This window comes from Lissotriton vulgaris, chromosome 12, assembly GCF_964263255.1.
Source record: "Lissotriton vulgaris chromosome 12, aLisVul1.2, whole genome shotgun sequence".
NCBI classification, from domain to species: Eukaryota; Metazoa; Chordata; class Amphibia; order Caudata; family Salamandridae; genus Lissotriton; species Lissotriton vulgaris.
Window position 1 is genome coordinate 108,842,717 of NC_141700.1, and position 17,749 is coordinate 108,860,465.

Genomic DNA, 17,749 nt, shown 5'->3' on the forward strand with positions numbered 1-17,749 from the left:
TTTAACTTCTGTTATACCTCTGGGGTTTGTGGACACTTTACACACTGTACCTTATTCTGGTCCAGTATATATAGAGCCACTTTCTCACATCATGGACTCCAGAGATGTAAGATGGGTCACAGTCATCTGGATGCGGTCTATGATTGACTGTGACAAGTCTGTCTTCAACAGCCAGTCACCATGGTAGGGAAAACCCCAATCCCCAACCTCTGAAGATATGCTGTGACCAACGCCTTCACTATCATGAACACGCGAGGTGCGCTGGTAAGGTACAAGGAGAGCACACCAAATTGGAAATTGCTCCATCTAACTCTGAAATGAAAATACTATCCTACAGGTCCAGGGATGCCATTCAGTGACCCAGATCCAGAGCAGACAGAACATGGGCCAATGTGAGCATCTTGAATGTGTCCTTCCGCAGGAAGGCATTCATAGGGCAAAGATCTAAAATAGGACAAAGTCCTCCGTCCTCCTTTAGCACCAGGAAATAAGGGGAATAACATCTGCCCGTATTTCAGAAGCCGCTACCTTCCCTGTAGCCCCTTAGGACAAGAGTTCCTTCACTGCCTGCAGTAAGATACATTACTCTGAAAAGGAATAGAATGGTGTATGCCTTGTTGCACAATTTCGAGGAACGATCTGTCTGACGTAATCTGTTGCCATTCAGGAGGTGTTGTTGGATCCAGCTTGCTACTGGGTGGCTGTGAGCCACTGAAGCAGCTTGAAGGCAGCTGCCTAGGGCTAGGGGGGCAGAGAGGTTTGGATTTCTTGAGGACCTAAACGTGGACCGCCTAATACCCGTCCCCTGCTCTGAAAGGCTCAGATGTTTGCTGTGGTGGCAGGGGGCGAAAACGTTGCTGGCACGGTCTGTATGCCAACGCTCAGTAGAACTGCCTGGTAGAAGCCGAAAAGTCTAAGGAATGTGCAGTGGCTCGGCTTTCCTTAAAATTTTCCAGGGCAGGATGCACTTTCTCACCAAATAGCCAAGGCTCATCAAATGGCATTGTTATTTTATAGCAATTTATTGAGCGCGAACATATAGCCAAAGGTATTGGCATTGCCACGCAGCCAAGACAACCCCAGAAAGAGCAGTGGAACTCATCCAAGCATGGGACAGAAGACCACGCTCGTTCCGCCTGCTTGGCCTAAGCAATTGGCGGTGCCCAAGGCAGACCGAATTACTTATTTAGCTGCATCTTAGCTATCTTGAATGGTTTGCACCACTAACGCCCAAAGGTCCTCAGAGGCTGCCACAAGATCCAGCTGACCATGTTTCAAAGGGCATGCGTAGATTGGCCAAGCAGACAATGGACATTGTCTGACCTCAAGGATAGACTGGTTGATGAGAATTTTTGCTTTACAAATGCCTTAATCCTGTAATTCGCTTGGGGGAATCATAGAAAAAAAAGAGTTAGGGTTCACTTTGCCGATAGAGGCTTGAGCCACCAGACTCTTTGGAGTGAAATGCTAAGTCAGGAAATTAGGATTGCCTGGAGTCAGCCTTTCACATTCAGCAGCCTGCCTGTTAACTAATGAGCATGAACAAGGTTCAGCCCAAGAGCCCATCAATGTATCAGTCAGGGATTCATTAAGGGCCAATAGGAGCTCCCAGGAAGCCTGCTCAAGTTGCAGCACCCCCGTAAGGACGTTAATTTTGACCTACACATAACAGATATAGGACGAAGACCTCTGCTGCACGTCAAATAACCATAGTCAAGGAACCACTTTCTGCCATCGATCCAAAGTGGAGAAATCAACCAAGTATCAGGGGATGTATAAAGCCCACTGGCCTTATCCAAGTCCATACAGAAATTGTTGTCATCATAGTGAGCGGGTATCATATCGGCATCAGCAGCATTATCTAAAAAAAGCAGCAGACTCTGAACAAAAAATTGGTGGAACACCTGACGCCAACTCCATGGCAGGGGCAGTGTTTTGGCCGATTCCGAATGAATGGAGATTGGGCATGTCAGTAAAGATTCCAGACATGACCTCAGTCACAACCCAGATGAGTATGGCATGAAGTCGGACACCAAAATCTGTATGAGGCACCAGTACCAGTGTCGATGTCAAAGAGACTGGGTCAGATTTTTGGCATTGTGAGGGAATCTGAATCAGGTCCTAGGGGCAAACATGGCACTGAGGATAGATCCGCCAGCAGTAACCCAGCTAGAGGCCACTGCCTTTTCCCTGCAAATGCATCAGAAGGAACCGAAAGATTAGCAATATGCGCAGCATATCATTCCAGAAGCCCTCAATCAGTTACAATACAGCCAATGATTTAGGAAATTTGCGGTACACCAGACTCAATTGCGGAATCAGCTTCTCGGTGGATCAGGAGAAAGATAGAGTGGCACGTTTAAGTCCTTACAACTTTTCTGGGGGTAGTGGCATGTTGGGAATGTGTCCCTCTTGGCCTTTGCTTGCTTCCTCTATGACTACTGCTTGAATACTTTGAGGACCTGTCCCAGGAACGTCCTCAAGAGCAGAAGCAGAAACATCAACAAGTCCATGCTCTTGGCTTCGAATAGGAGCTGGAATTGCAGGAATACTTTGGGTGTTCGGTGTAGGAAAGTGCCCCTTTTTGACATGGTCCCTGCTACTTTTTGCCTGGTATTTGATGCAATTTTGAAAGAAATGCACTGGGTTCCTGCTATTCAGGTTCCCAGTGACAGATCTCTTGCCCTAAAACTATACACTTGTTGCTCCAATTAGCAATACCTTTAGCGCCCCCTGTCAGTCCCTAGTGAATGGTATCCCAGGTTTCTAGGGCATAGGGTAATAAAGAGGGTCCCTAAGGACTGCAGACTGTAGTATGCCACCCTAAGGGACCCCTCAGCACACTCATGCAAACTGCCATTGCAGGCTGCAGGACATGGTGCAGAGAAAAGTGATGAGACAACATAGCACACCAACATGTGTGCCATGCCTGCAGACCCTGTATGCAGTATAGTTAAGTCACCCCTACAGCAGGCCTTACAGCATTAAAGCTGGGTGCACTATACTACATGTGGGAACATATCTGCATAAGCAGATGTGACCCTGTGATGTCAAAGTCGATTCTTAGAAATTGCAAGTAAACAAGGAAGCTATTTTAAGTACACTGGTAATTCCAAGTTCCCCAGCTACATGACAGCTTCACTGAAAATAGAGGTGTTTGATATCAAACATCTTGTGTTAATAAGCCCACACTGATGCCAGTGATGGGTTTATTAACACAAGAACCCAGAAAGCACCTTAGAGATGTCCCCTTAAAACCTACTGACTACCAGTGTACTGGTTGTCTGGTGTAGACCAGGCTGCCACCAAATACAGGTATCTGAACCCCTGTAGGTGAGAGTCTGCTCTCTCCGAAAGCAGAAACATTGCCTTCTCTGTCCGGAGGTTTTGTCACCTCCTCCAAGCATGATGGTTAAATAGTCAGCACATCAAGGCAAGCAGCTTCAAAGGACCCTGCTGCCTTTGATATGCGACCCAAGGCTTCCCCAAACAGGGAAAATGCCATCCCCTGCCCATCTAGCACCAGGACTGGTGGGAAAATTAGCTAGTCAGGAGGCGTGTTCCCCACCAGGCTAGTTCCACCCCAAAGGAAGGCTACCTGATGTGAGCACGAAATGTAGAATCCTGCCATCTTGGTTGTGGTGGAATTAGGCTCACTGGATCAGGGTTATGCCCTTACCACAGGAAGTGGTTATATAGAGAGTGTAGACACCGTAAATGTAATTAACCCATGGGCTACTAACCTGTCACTCCCCTTAATACCCCTAATTTGAGTATTTAGGAGGGAATCCTGATGCCAGTACCTCGGATTTTGACAGATCCAAAAGAAGAGGGGAAAGAAGAGCCGCAAGACAACAAGTACTGATGACTGTTGTGGACTTTTTGGCACCAAACCCTGCCTGCACCAGTCTCGACAATCTTGACCTAGTGGCTTGTCCTCCAGCTGAGCAACTTCCAAGAACCCCAGTAGACTGCTAGCCCTTCTCAAATTTCCAGCAATCGTCCTTGGAGTAGAGGAGCTACTCCCCCGCAGTCCACAGGCACTAAAATAGCAGAACTGGCAGTAGCAGCTGCTGGGGGCAGTGGGGGTGAGGGGGGAGGGATTTAAAGAAAAAAATAAAAGGAAAAAAATAAAAATCCACTTACCTGCTGGCCACCACCTCCCCTCCATCCACTTCGGTCGACGCATGAAACAGGAAGCACACAGTCTCCCAGACTCTCCTAAGCCAATCAAGAAGCTGCGGTCACCAGGATTAAAGCTGCATCGTGATTTGTCCGAGCGACCTGATTCGGCCCACAGACAGAAAGTGGGAGGCTGCGCATGTTCAACACCCAGCAATACAGCCAGGTGGAACAATGCTAAGTGCGCATGACTGTTTGTCCGGCCCAAGACAGCTGGCCAAACCATCATGCGCACTTAGAAAACGCCCACCACTCCCCCCCCCTCCTCAGTGGGCAGCTCCCACTCATCCCTAAATAGAGCCAGTATGGAAAATTTAAATTATAATAACATGGGGTTATTATAATTAAATTTTTCCTGTGGGGCAACGCTCCTCCGCTTTAGCGGAAGTGCCACTGCTGGAGTCTGGTTCACTGCATTGCTGCTCCCTTGCCAGCCCAACACAGCAGCCCCCAGGAAGAGGTACCTGTGCCCCTAGAGGTCAGTCTGTCTCCCCCTCCACTGAGTGAAAGGACACCAGGACCGACCAGAGCCGCATAGGACCAATACACAGAATACCAGACCCATTGCAGCATACAAAGCCTGTGAGAGACCAAGCCATACTCCAACAACACCGAGAAGCAGAGACCCACTCCCAGAGTGGCCCAGCTGTCCTGATTTTGGCATACTCAAGAGGCCAGACAGACAACCATTAGGCCCCAGGACGCACAGAGCCCAGCTGCCCTTTTCACTCTGCCTCCAGGTGCCCTAGCCCGGATATTGATGAACTGACTGTGGCTCCTTGTTCCCAGGACCCTTCTGACCCGAAACCCGGTTGGGAGCTCCTGGACTTATCCCCAAGACCCCCTCTGCAACCTGTTTCGAGGTGGACACCCTTGTTTTCATCGACATAGCATGCAAAGTTTCCAACCCGAGCAGCACTTCTGCACCTCAACAACCCGGGGCAGGTAACGAGTAACTGCTGGTGGTACTTTGGCCCCCTATGATCCTAAGTCCAGAAGGAGGGCCCCAGAAACCAACCGTAAATAACTGTATGCAACAGATGCCTTTTCTCCCTTAGGGAAGCAATGCTGCGTAAAGACGCATTCAAGTGAACTGTTTACTTACCTGTGAAATTCAATATTTGAAAAGTAGTTACCTGATAACGAAGTTCTTGGCATCAAAACTTATAAAAAAAACACAACTTATTTTTCTAAATTGGTCTTAGATTTAATCTTGCACGCATGTGTCATTTATTGCCTCTGTGAGTGCAACAAATGCTTAGCACTACCCTCCGATACGTCTAAACTGCTCGCACACTCTACCACAAAAGATAGCATTTAGTATTATCATTTTTGCCTCTGTAAACCAATAAGGGTTGCCTGGACTCTTTACACAGTGTACCATGTCGTGGTCCACTATATAAAAAGCCAGCTCCCTACATTCGGCACCATACAGCTCTGCTGCACGTTCCCGGATAACCTTCAGGGCTCATAAGGGTGCATTATTCACACAAGTTGGGGTCGTGTCCTAATCCCAAACATCAAAGCCGTACCTCGAGGGGATCTGCCACAGGCATCTGTTTGCGATAGTCCCTGCATGATTTAAATCAGGACCCTTTGCTGTGGACATAGTTCCCTTGAACAGTAGTTTCATGTTTTTTGAAAATATTTTGTCAAAAAGTTTGTCAAACCGATGAAGTAGGGAAGAGCCGAGCTCGGGATCCGCTGCTGAAGGCATGGAAAGAAGGAACTGATGTCAGCGCACATGGGTGGTGCCTATATTGGCGCCAACTCATTGCTCCTGGGGTGGAACAAAGCCCATGGGGAGCAAGACTGTGACATCTACAGGAGCGCTGGAGTACTGCTGTGCAAAGCTTCCGGATCCTGTCTGGAGCCAGGGTATTCATTCTAAAGGTGAGGAATCTGCGGTTAGAAATATTCATCAGAAACATTATGTCACATCCAGCACCATCTGGGAAACTTACCCTGCTGCGCCTTGCAAGTCTGTATTTTTGGAGGAGACTTAAGAGTGGGAAAAGGTGATGGGGCTGTCTCCACAGTGTCTTCAACCACTTCGCCCACCATTTCTTCATCTTTGCGCAAGTTGTCACAAGTCCCCTCGCCCTCTCCTTCTGCATCCTCCTCATCCTCCTCCTCAGGTTCAGAATTCTCCTCCTGAGAATTTTCTTCCTCCGACTCGCCCTCCTGGCTCAGGTGGCTCTCTGATGCCAGCCAAGTCAGCTTCTCCATAGTCTCCTTAATGCGAAAAATCATCAAAAATTACTTCCAAGTGCACCATGTACCTCATAACTCAAGAGACACCATTGCGAGGAGCAGCAGCTATGGAAAAATCAATATCAAGTGGCATTAAATAGAGAAAACAGTGTAAACAAATTGGCAAATTATCAACATATAACAAGGGAGAAATCGTAAGGAAGACACCAAACTAGGTAAATAAAAAATTAAGTTTCATTTAATATATGAACGAATATTCATGGTTAAAAACAATTGATAAAAATACACAAAGTGAACCTGTTATATAAACAACAAAATGACTCAAAGCACAATATATTCCATTAAAAATACATATAACATAGTATTTATTAGTGGCAAACAATTAGTATTTTTTATTTGCCTAGTTTGGTGTCTTCCTTACGATTTCTCCCTTGTTATATGTCGATAATTTGCCAATTTGTTTACACAGTTTATTTCCCTGTATTTTGAATTAATTTTCTGAACAGGGGGTCCTTGTTATTTACATTATTAAATAGAGAAAAGCCTCACTGCAAATGGTACAAATTCACATGTTGTGCATAATCCTGAAAACCAGTAATCCGGTCAAGAATATTACCTGGAATGTTTTTAAGGGAAAAATAAACTGATGTAGGTTTTGGATTTGTCCATCTAAAGACCTCCGATGGCAAACGCCATGTACTCTGTACCATCTTCAACGTGCAAGTATGCAGAGTCCTCTTTCTCAACGGCTCAGCATTTTTCAAAGAATGCATGCTTTACTTTGCAGGGAGGTTACCTGCGTGAAGATTTCTTAATCTCGGGATCGCTCAGTAGTGCAAATGCAGGATCATTTTATTTGGTGCATGTTAGTAATTTGATAAAGTGGTTCTATGGACTAGTCAATAGTTAATATAAAGGTAAACATTTATTGTGCTTCTTTTAAAGTGTACTGCTACTGATGGAGCAAGTATTCACACGTTAAGCGACTTGCTTGTATCAAGAACCTCAAATAACCTTAATAGACTAAATCAACCTGTTTGTCTTACTAATATTGCACATTTTACACTACACGGGGGGTCCCAGCGAAGCTTGCTTATGTGTTTTCTAAAACGTAATATGCTTGCCTTTAAAGTGGTTGCTGCTTTGCGGGAATTTAGTCTGCGCATGCGTCGGTCATACCCATGTGATGTGATGCACTCGCAGTTCTGGTGGGAATTTGTTGCTCATGAACAATACAGCTAAAATGGCCGCTTTGTTTTCTCATATGCTCCGAGCTTGCATTGCCGTTTTTGCAAAGCTGTTTGTTCTGCACTTACCCTAATGCTATAGTTATTATAAAGTAAGGGGTGTAGTATAGCCAATCATGTTATACAGTGTATTCATTTTTTCTGTGTTTCTAAATTGTTTTTGCTTGCTTTTCATGTATCATATTCTTTGGGCCTGGCAGGTGCTTGCTACTCCATCTTGAAGAGCCCGTATGGTACTTGTCATGTGATGAGGGAAAAGAAAGCCATGCAGCAGTGGAACTCAGCCAGCTGGCAGCCGAAGCCAAGATGCTCCTGGGAATCGACCTGTTACCCAGCAAGACGAAGCTGGCTTGTACCTGAATTTGTTACATTTGTAATACACTGCTGTGTACCCTATTGTTCTCTGTAAAACATATGCCATGGGAAGTTAGAATTTAAGGGGTGGGTACGAAAATTGAATATTAAGCCTGAGAAAGTCTAAAATTTAGGTGGTGTGATAACATAACCTCCTCCTTTGTCCAATCAGAACTTGGGGATCCTTTCACTTGCAACAGTGGGCGGTGGTACACTGACCAGAAAAACAGTATAACTAGCCTAGGTTTAGCTAGAGAAATTGTCTGACTTGTCCGAATAGCTGACCTGTCACTGACCCAACGTACTCTATAGGTGACTGATACAGAGAGCTGCGGAGCACTCTGTCCGAATTTCCACAGACCCACTCGGGGTTTTGGGGAACCCTAAGTGCTGGCGAAGCACTTTGCTGGGAGATTCGAGAACCCAATCGGGGTTACTGGCAGATTCCTTGCAGAGAGGGAGTAGCGCAGGCGTTGCAACCAAAGCTGCAGATGTTGGTCGTACCCTTTGGTGAACCCGTTCCTGATCCAAATCCTGGGGTTATCCTGTCCTGACTGTCCATAAGCTGTACCTGCTCGCCTACTGGCAACCTAAGTCCTTGAGGGTCCTTTCCCGTCTTTCCAAACTGACCCGTGGCCAGGGTTAGTCTTCAATCTATCCTAGGTAAATATAAATATATGTGGGTGTTCGTTTTCCCAAAGTTCCTTCCTAACGTCTCGAATAAAGCATAATTGCCTACGTTCCTTTTCTTCCCTGTTTTCCCATAAATGAGATTTTTATGCAGTTTTGTTTATTAGCATGTCCACTTTTCTTCCTACCTTTAGTCAAATACTGAATCATTTGCATTATACAGTTTGTTCCAAATATTACCCTCCCTTTAGAAACTAAGCACATCTGGATAAATCATATTGTAAGTTTTGTTTCCTCTGAACCGTTAGTGAATTTCGAAAGTCTACTTTGATTAGTATGTTCCCTTTCTTTACCCACCTTTAGTAAAGTTGTGAAAGTCTGTTAATCTAAATAGCGTCTTCCTTATTTTTCCTTCCGTTTATTTCTGTTTCTAAATGATTCTTACTCTCATTCATAGCTATACGATATTTCTAATTCTAGTTATAGATAGTTTGATCTGTGTAAATTTTTGGCTCATGGCATATGATGATGATGAAAACTTCTTGAGTCTGTGGTCATTATAAAGAGTACCAACATTATTAGTCAATGGTATATTGCATTGTGTTGTCTATCTATTCCACAGCTAGCTTCTTGATCCATTGTGATCTTAGGTACCTGTGACGAGGATTGGTAAGTCAGGTACACGGAAATAGAAAAGAAGTGAAACTGAATTGCTGATAATAGTGTGTAGGTTATCTGATTAAAGTATAATGAAAATATCTTTTATGGGCCCAAGTGTGCACCAATTGGTAATAAAGTTAGTCGGGTGACCTGCGCGCTCTATCACTACTACCGACATCATTTAGAAACACTCAGACGTGGACCTTATACCTACTGGAGGTGCTTGTTTTGGTAACATTTCAGACCAACCTTGAAACCCTGTGTATAATGCATTGCGACGTACAATAGTGAACACTTAAAAACCTTTGCTGTTAACTTGCCAATCTCCAGCAATGGTAAGACATTGAACTTTAGTGCTTCTGACCCTTCTCTTAGATTTACAACCGGCACAGAAGTTTGCCAGCAACTTTTTTTTAATTAAGGAAGTACAACTAATGCATCATTTGTTCTCTTGGTTTGCAAAGGTTATATTTTTATTAAGCTTTCGGCCTGCCAGGCTATGCACACATAGATGGCAACACTCAAATTGAATCTCATACAATAATCCATAAAGCCTATTTCTAAAAACCTGCACTTTAGCATCAACATGCAGTTAGTGTCAGCATGTTTTGACATCATCGGTTTCTGGCTGGAGGGAAGCGGCAAGAGGGTCAACCCAGAGTTTTCTGCACGAACCAATATATGAAGAGCGATCCACTTTACCTTCTAGAAGGGATGAAAGAAGATCGGTGGTGCATTTCATAGTTGGGCACCATTGTGCCCACTATTTATAACAAAAGACTTCACCATTAAAACACTATCAATTACTACACAGCAAATGGGGAATAAGGCCAGGAGCCACACTCCAATACTACAATTTCCAAGTTAGAGCTTGTTGCAGGAGGAACAACTTGACAGAATCATAACTGCAAGCTTACTTTGTGGCCTTTTGCATTCGACTGTAGTGTATTGAATGTATTTTCTGATAGAACAGGATCTGCGTTTTTTCTAACTAAATGTAGTCATCATTATTATAAAAAACTTTATTCGATTTGATACACAAACCATAAAAGCATACAAATAACAGTCATTAAAAAAATGTTTCACAGGACTACGTTTGAGTAAAATAAGCTAAAGTAAAATATCATTAGCATGATTCCTTAACTTACTGTGTGTTAACAGGAAATAAAACTCAGTGATATACTCAATCCCCCCTTATTATTTGTAGCTTTAAAGCGGCTCTTAAAAAGTTTACCACACAATAGAGAGTAAAAACATCGGTTGACAATTTTAAAAACAACAATGCTACCCGAGCCTGCCTAAATCTAACCTTCCTTAAGAGGTCCTTCAAAATACAATTTCCTGGGGAGGGCGTAATACGGGCAGAGTAAAACTAAATGAAGGGTATCCAGTGGAGACCAATTGTCGCAGCCGCAGGGCCCTCTCTCTTTTAAATTTATAATAAAACGTGCCAGTACTGCCAATAAATGATGGATGCAATTAAATCTAAAGCGGATTATCAAAAATCGATCATGGGCATTTGTCATTAATGTTATACGGTTCTATGCCCTGTGATATTTTAACTAAGATATGATCTCTCACTGAGTGTTTCCCCAATTCAACAGTTTTGCACTGCACCATAGCAAACTTTAGGTACAGCGCTTTAATATCACCTATGTCTTTTAACCTTATTGTCTTTGGCTTGTCAAATAGATCTGCACGCCCCAGGTTAACAAAGGAATCTCTAACGTATTTCAACCATGGGATTTTCAGCGTACTCCAGGGAGAGACAATCCTGCACTCCTAGCTTTGTCAGGCCCACCTCTGCATTGATCCAAATCTTCACCCAAAATACTATCTGATATGTACCTAACCCCAAGTTCCTCATGTGCACAGTATGCTGGGCGGTCATTTTGGTTCAGGTTGCTCAGAACTAATCAAATCTAGTAAATCCCAGCTTCAGCAGCTGTGTAAGGAATACCTGTGCAGCAGTGGTAAAAGATGTGTTTGGAAACTTCGCATCAATTTATGAAAACATATACACTTCAGGCAGATGTCCATTAGGCATAGGCACTGACACTGTAGGGGAGAACGCTGATGTCACATGCAGGTGTAAACAGAAGCAACAAATTAAGAATCCGTCTCACAGCCACGTGCAAACGGAAATAAACTACAAAGTTGGAATAGGGAGTGGAGATGTGTATAAAACGACAGTATTAACATTAATAATCTTTGCATGCGCTAACTTCACTTCCCTTCTAAATGCAGCAATATTTGGTAAATTGGTATGGCTGCCTCACTAACAGAACTCAATAGGAGTGTTAGTTAATACGAACACACGAAATGTATACTACAAACTTCAGAAAAGCTTGTCTCGTGCTTACCTGAAGCTCCGGAACAGACAGCACAGATTCCTCTGAAGCAGATGACATTTCTTCATCTTCTTCATCTTGTGTGAGATCATCAAAGTCTTCCTCCTCTTCCTCTTCTTGTCTGTCTTTATCTTTACCTGTGTCTGGAAAGCTGGCTGACTGGTCATCTGCAGTTGACGAGTCATCTGTTTTTCTGGAAGGTCTGCCAAGAGCAGCATTGATGTCATTGGAAGAGGTAACGGTACCAAGTTGTTCAGGACCCTCCTCTGTTGGTGCTGGGCATTGATCAGGCTGCTTTTTATTAGAGCTTGAAACCTGCCCATCAACTGGTTCAGATGTGGTTGCACTTTCAGTGTTTGCTTCTGCCCCCTCTTTGCTTGCATGCTGCACCAGCGATTTAACACACTGTCCCTGCCCGGCAGTCAAAACAGATGGCTTGTCACTTTTACTGCAACAAAAGTCTTTCGTAAGCACCACCTGAAGGGCAGGACTTTGTCTCTCCAGGGAATCCCTGAAGCCTTCCATCTCAGTCTTGATGGTTTCGGTGGACTCTTCTTTTACCGGCGCTACTGAGTCCTCAATGGCATCCCAGGTGCATTCCTGCTTCACTTTCACAGAACCCTGCACATGAGACGCAAGCCCCATTTCTGCATTTGTCCTGTCATGGTTAGAGGGACTGTGGCTATTGGTATTGGAGGCATTTAGGCTGGTTGTCTCAGAGGGATTTTGGATGTCTTTATCAGGCGAATTTTGAATGTCTCTATTTGAGTAATTTAACCTGTCCCTATTAGGAGAATTGGGCAGGTCTATTTTCAGAGAATTTGGATTATGCCTTTTAGGAGAATCAGGTGTGTCTGCATTTGGAGAGTTCAAGCTCTCCCTAGTATGGGATGTCAGTTTTTTCGCATTGGGGGAATTCAAGCTGTCGATTTTGGGGGGACTCAAGCAATCCATGACAGGGTGGTTCAGCAAGTCCGCAGTAGGAGGATTTGAGAGATCACAACAGGGGGGATTCAGGATCTCAATATTTGTAGAATTTGGAGATTTCAAAATAGAGACATTTTGGCTGTGCTCTGAATTCTGGAAGACTGGGCTCTCACTCGCTAGATTTGCCGTCTTTTGATTGGAATCCCGAGAAGATTCTGAACGTTCATTCTTTACAAATAAACCATCTACCACACTTGCAAATTGCTGGAATTCTGAAACTTGAATAGGCATGGTTATCGTTTTTTCAGTCATCATTACATTTTTTGGGTCCACCAGCATTGTGACTGGAATCCCTTGAGTGCCTTGTCCTATGGGTGCATTAACAGCCTGAACCATGCTGCAGCCACTGCCAGCGCTCAACACGTCAAACCCGCCGGCGGGGACTGTGAAGACAAGTGGAGCAGAATGCAGAAAATTCTTCATTAAGAAGGTGGTATTGGGCAATGCTTTTTTACGAGTGCGTGGTCGCCTCTTATAAGGCCTTCTGTACCTTGGGGTCAACGCTGGCAATGCCATTTTAGGAAGGCTGGGGGCAGGTGCCACAGGCAAAAGAACCCGCAAGATGGGAGCTGGCTGGCAAGGCTTAGCACTGGAAGTCAAAGCTGTCAAAGGTGTCTGAACGATTTGGCCGCCTTGACTATTGGTGACCAAAAGCTCAGCAGGCCGAGACAAGGACTTATGCATTGCAGTTACACTTGAAATAGCCTGGGCAGAGGGGCTAGGTTTCATGAGAATAGGTTTCAACAAGGAACTCTTCTGCCTCCAGGATCCCACAGTAAAACGACCTCTTAATGGCTTTAAGGTGAGTTCAAGGTCCTTGGGTATTATAAGGGGATATTTCTTTCCATCAGATCCAAGCTCAGAGCCTTGTTTCTTTGTTCCCTTAATGGTCAATTTGTCAGCAGTATCTTGTACATCAGACAGCTCCACTTTTTGCAACCTCCTCACTTCTTCCTGAATGCCTGTCAAACTCGCCTAAATTGGGAAGATAAGACACAAAGAAATAAAAGCATGTTCCTCTTATATAACTATCTGAATTCAAAATAAAATATGATGTACGTTAATACCGATACTAAAAACAGATAACTGGCAAATTCAAATCTGTCTTTTCCTCTTTAGTTTACACCAGACTGCAGATTTCCTACAGATAAGAACCAGGGGTCCCAAGCGGGTAAGCCATTAATCTGCTTGAAGTAACAATATCGACCCTTTCCGTCCTCTTGCGTCCTATTATATTTGTTGCTACACATCTGCTTCTTTTATACAAGGACAAGGGAACCCAAAGGTAATTCGGTAGGGACCTTGGGTAGCATCATATTATAAAGAACAGTGGTCCCTATTCTAAAAGAATGAACACGGGGAGATAATCATACGCTAAATAGAAAGTATGACTTTTGTCCAGAATTTATTTTCATAATATATATATATCCGCCTCTTTGTTTTTGTTTCATACTACCCGAGCTGGATCCATTGCTGCTGTTTGAAGAATTGCTCGAAGGATCAGAATCTGATGTCGGTTTAGCTGGTGGTATGAAGTCTGGGTCAGAGTATGGGTAGGTTTTTACAAAAGAGAACAGCAGCAATGGATCCAGCTCGGGTAGTATGAAACAAAAACAAAGAGGCGGATATAGAACCCAGAATCACTGGCCACAATTCAACCCACCAGTGTTCCAAGGCCCTTATAATCAACCGCATCATTTCCCTATGTACGGATGGCAACCACCTTTCCAACCACACTTCCAACCACCTCACTTTCAACTAAAGCAATTTCGGCCTCCTTTTTTAGCCAGGGGCAGGTGGGGAAAAGGAAGAGGAAGGTCAATGAATCAGGTAAACTGGGAGGAAGACGACCCAGTGAGCGGCCAGAGCAGGAGCATGGCGGGAACAAGCAATGCGAGAACTTAGTGACAAACCTTTCTACCAGACCCCTATCAAGAACAGAAGAGAATGTCCTGAACAAAGGTTGGGGTTTTGTCCCAACAGCACGTTTGGACAAGTTTCAACTACACTGCAAATTGGCTGGCTTTTTTAGAAAATTAAGACCGAAAGCTTTTTTTGAGAAACAAGGAACTCCCCTAGAAACTGAAATTCAGAATGAGAGCCGATTAAGAACAAAATCTACCTTCACCCCGCCTCCTCACACAATTCCAGTGGAGCTCATCACTTTTGAACAGGCTATATACAACGACGTGGTGAAGATGAACGCCACATCACAATTCCAAAATATGAGTCGAGCAGAGAATACGGCACTGTCAGATCTTCGTGCCTGTGACACCATTATAATCAAACCCGCCGATAAAGGCGGTGGACTTGTGGTAATGGACAAAAGCGCATACCACGAGGAGTGTCTACGACTACTGAATGATACAAAGAATTACCAGAGCCTGGAATCAGACCCTACGCTGGAACTCAAATCAGAGATAAAACAACTAGTTGAAACCGCAGAAATGTCAGGCAGAATATCAAAACAGGAGGCTGATTACCTCTGTAACACAGAGGGCAAAACCCCATACTTCTATATTTTGCCCAAAATGCATAAAGGGAGGTTACCACCACCAGGACGTCCCATTGTTTCCGGAATTGGCACACTGATGGAACACCTGTCCAGATTTTGCGACTTCTTTCTAAAAACAATTGTCCAATCCACTCCAACCCATTTACAAGATACTAAGAGACTGCTTAATTTGCTACAGGACATTGTTGTGGATGAAACTATCCTACTTAGTTTTGACATAGAAAGCCTGTACACAAGTATAGCTCAAGATGACAATATCAGTCCTGGAAAGTACTCTAAACATTACGAATTGGACATTCAACACACCCAGAGCTTTTGTACTTGAGTGTGCAAAACTGGCATTGAAACGCAACTATTTTGAATTCGAGGGCTCCCTCTATTTACAAACAGGGGGTACATCTATGGGAAGCGTTTTTGCTCCAAGCGTGGCAGGTTTATATGTTTATGATTTCGAACAGAAGTTCATCCTGAACGACCAGAACCCGTTCCTGGACAACATAAAATTTTGGAAACGTTACATCGGCGACATCCTTGCAATCTGGCAAGGACCTCTCAACCTGCTAACTGAATTTATCACCTGGATCAACACCTGTGATCAGAATTTGAAATTCACCAACTGTTTTGACAATGAAAAGATAGTGTTCCTTGACGTTGTCATCACCAAAGAAAATGACCACCTGGATACCAGGACTCACTACAAAACTACCGCCAAAAACAATTTGCTGAGGTTTGAAAGCTTCCACCCACGCCCCCTCAGGGAAAATCTCCCCTACGGGCAATTTTTAAGACTACGGCGGACCTGTAGTAAGGTGACGGAATATAAGAAACAAGCTTCTGACCTAACAGAAAAACTGGTGGCACGAGGGTATCCAACAAAAATCGTCAACAAATGTCAAAAGAGAGCCAGAAACCAGCCGAGGTAAGCCCTTCTGGAGAACAAACCGCCTTCTGAAAACACAATTCCACTCACATGTGTAACTACTTTTAATACCATCTTCAACCAAGTGACTAGGAGAGTAAATAAACATTGGTCTATCCTGAATACTGGCAACCTTCATTGGGAGAAACCCCTGTTTTCTTTAAAAAAAAATCTCACAGTTTAAAAGACACATTGGTAAATACCAGGCCAAAATTCAAAAATACAACTGAAAGCAATTCAATCACAAAAGCTTGGGGCCTACCGGAAGTAACTGGACACTATCGCTGTGGCAACTGCAGCGTGTGCCATTTAACAAGGAACACAAAAACACTTGACATCGAGGCGGGTAAGGTGTGGAGACAACAATCCCACACTAATTGTAATAGCTGCAACGTGGTTTACCTAATTGAGAGCACCTGCAAGAAATTGTATATAGGAATGACAACCAGAAAGATAAAGCAGCGAATCTGCGAACATCGCAGCACCATCCGCTGCAGAAAAAGTGCAACAAGACTCACCGACCATTTCCTTGAAAACAACCATACACCTAACGATATGATGTGGACAGTTATTGAAAAGGTTGGCGAAGGACTCAATCTGCAGAAACGCTTGTATTAAAAGGAACAGAGATGGATCTACAGATTGTCCACTCATGTAACAGGATTGAATGACAATATTCCCTGGGTGAGCGTCCTCTAAACTGGCTCTTTATTGACACCAACACCAGATCTGGTGTCAAGCAGACTTTCCTCCTGCACTGTGTTGTTTTTTGACCTATTTGTGACTTAATCTAAGGAACATCGACATTCTGTCTTTGTTCTCATGTGCACATCTTACAATTGTGCTTATCCTGCCCTGACCTCAGCAGAACTACCTTCTTCCTTCGCAATCACACTCGTTTCTTTTAAACAACCTTTGGCTTTTACCTTGCTAACCAGTCATTAGCATAGACACGGCTTGTGTTACAGCCATAGATACTCTCTGCCTCTTTGTTTCATCCCACTGGCCTCATTTTCTTACCCTCGCTAATCTTCCATTAGCGTAGACATTGCTTGCGCTACAGCGGAACACACTCTCTGCCGAGCGCCCTTTGTCTTAGTCCCCTCGGTGTGCTTATACATTGCCTAGCAACTAGCACATACACAACCACAGCCTTTTTGCCCACAGTTACTCCCCGTAGCCAAGACTAAGGCGGAACCAGGCACTGCGTCATCACGCGTGCACGTAGCTCCGCCCACCCCGGAAGCCGAGTGCAGTTTACAAAATCCGCCGGCCGGCGCTGCCTCATTGCGGGACGGCATGGAGAGGCGATTAGGTATCTGGCCAAAACTAACTCTGTGAAACTGTGAGTAACTATTACACCGAATTGGTGTGTTTGCTGTCATGCGGCAACCCCGTATTTTATTTGGTTTCCCGACTCGGCACCCGACGAGTCCTAATCCCGTCCCCTTCCCTCCCCCAACAGAATATGTCCCTGACAGAGGCCAACCATCCCTCCACCCCGTGAAGCCTTAATACCCAGAACAGGAGTAAGCCCTGTCTTTAACAGTCTTTTTATGTGTGTTCGTTTTGTATGTTATGAATGTTTGAAGGGTTTAAAAATACGCTGCACTTCGTTAAAACTCACGCTAATGTCAGTGAGATGAATCGAGTCACGCACCAATACACGATGAGTGTGTGATACCGATTA

General features: G+C 44.3%; 2 protein-coding genes across 3 annotated transcripts in view; one reads left to right on the top strand and one right to left on the bottom strand.

Moving 5' to 3' along the window:
• MSTO1 (misato mitochondrial distribution and morphology regulator 1) overlaps positions 1-9,205 on the top strand; it is a 255,728-nt gene extending 246,523 nt beyond the window's left edge. The window contains exon 15 of the mRNA XM_086947418.1: positions 7,844-9,205. The gene's annotated coding sequence lies outside the window, so the exon portion shown is untranslated. The remainder of the gene's footprint in view (positions 1-7,843) is intronic.
• The window catches only part of GON4L (gon-4 like), a 421,863-nt gene that overhangs the window by 66,545 nt on the left and 337,569 nt on the right, over positions 1-17,749 (bottom strand). For both annotated transcript variants that reach the window (XM_086947415.1, XM_086947414.1), the window contains exons 22-23: positions 11,651-13,600; positions 6,147-6,417 (exon numbers count right to left, since the gene is read on the bottom strand). In XM_086947415.1, the coding sequence (XP_086803541.1) occupies positions 6,147-6,417; positions 11,651-13,600 (2,221 nt within the window). The remainder of the gene's footprint in view (positions 1-6,146; positions 6,418-11,650; positions 13,601-17,749) is intronic.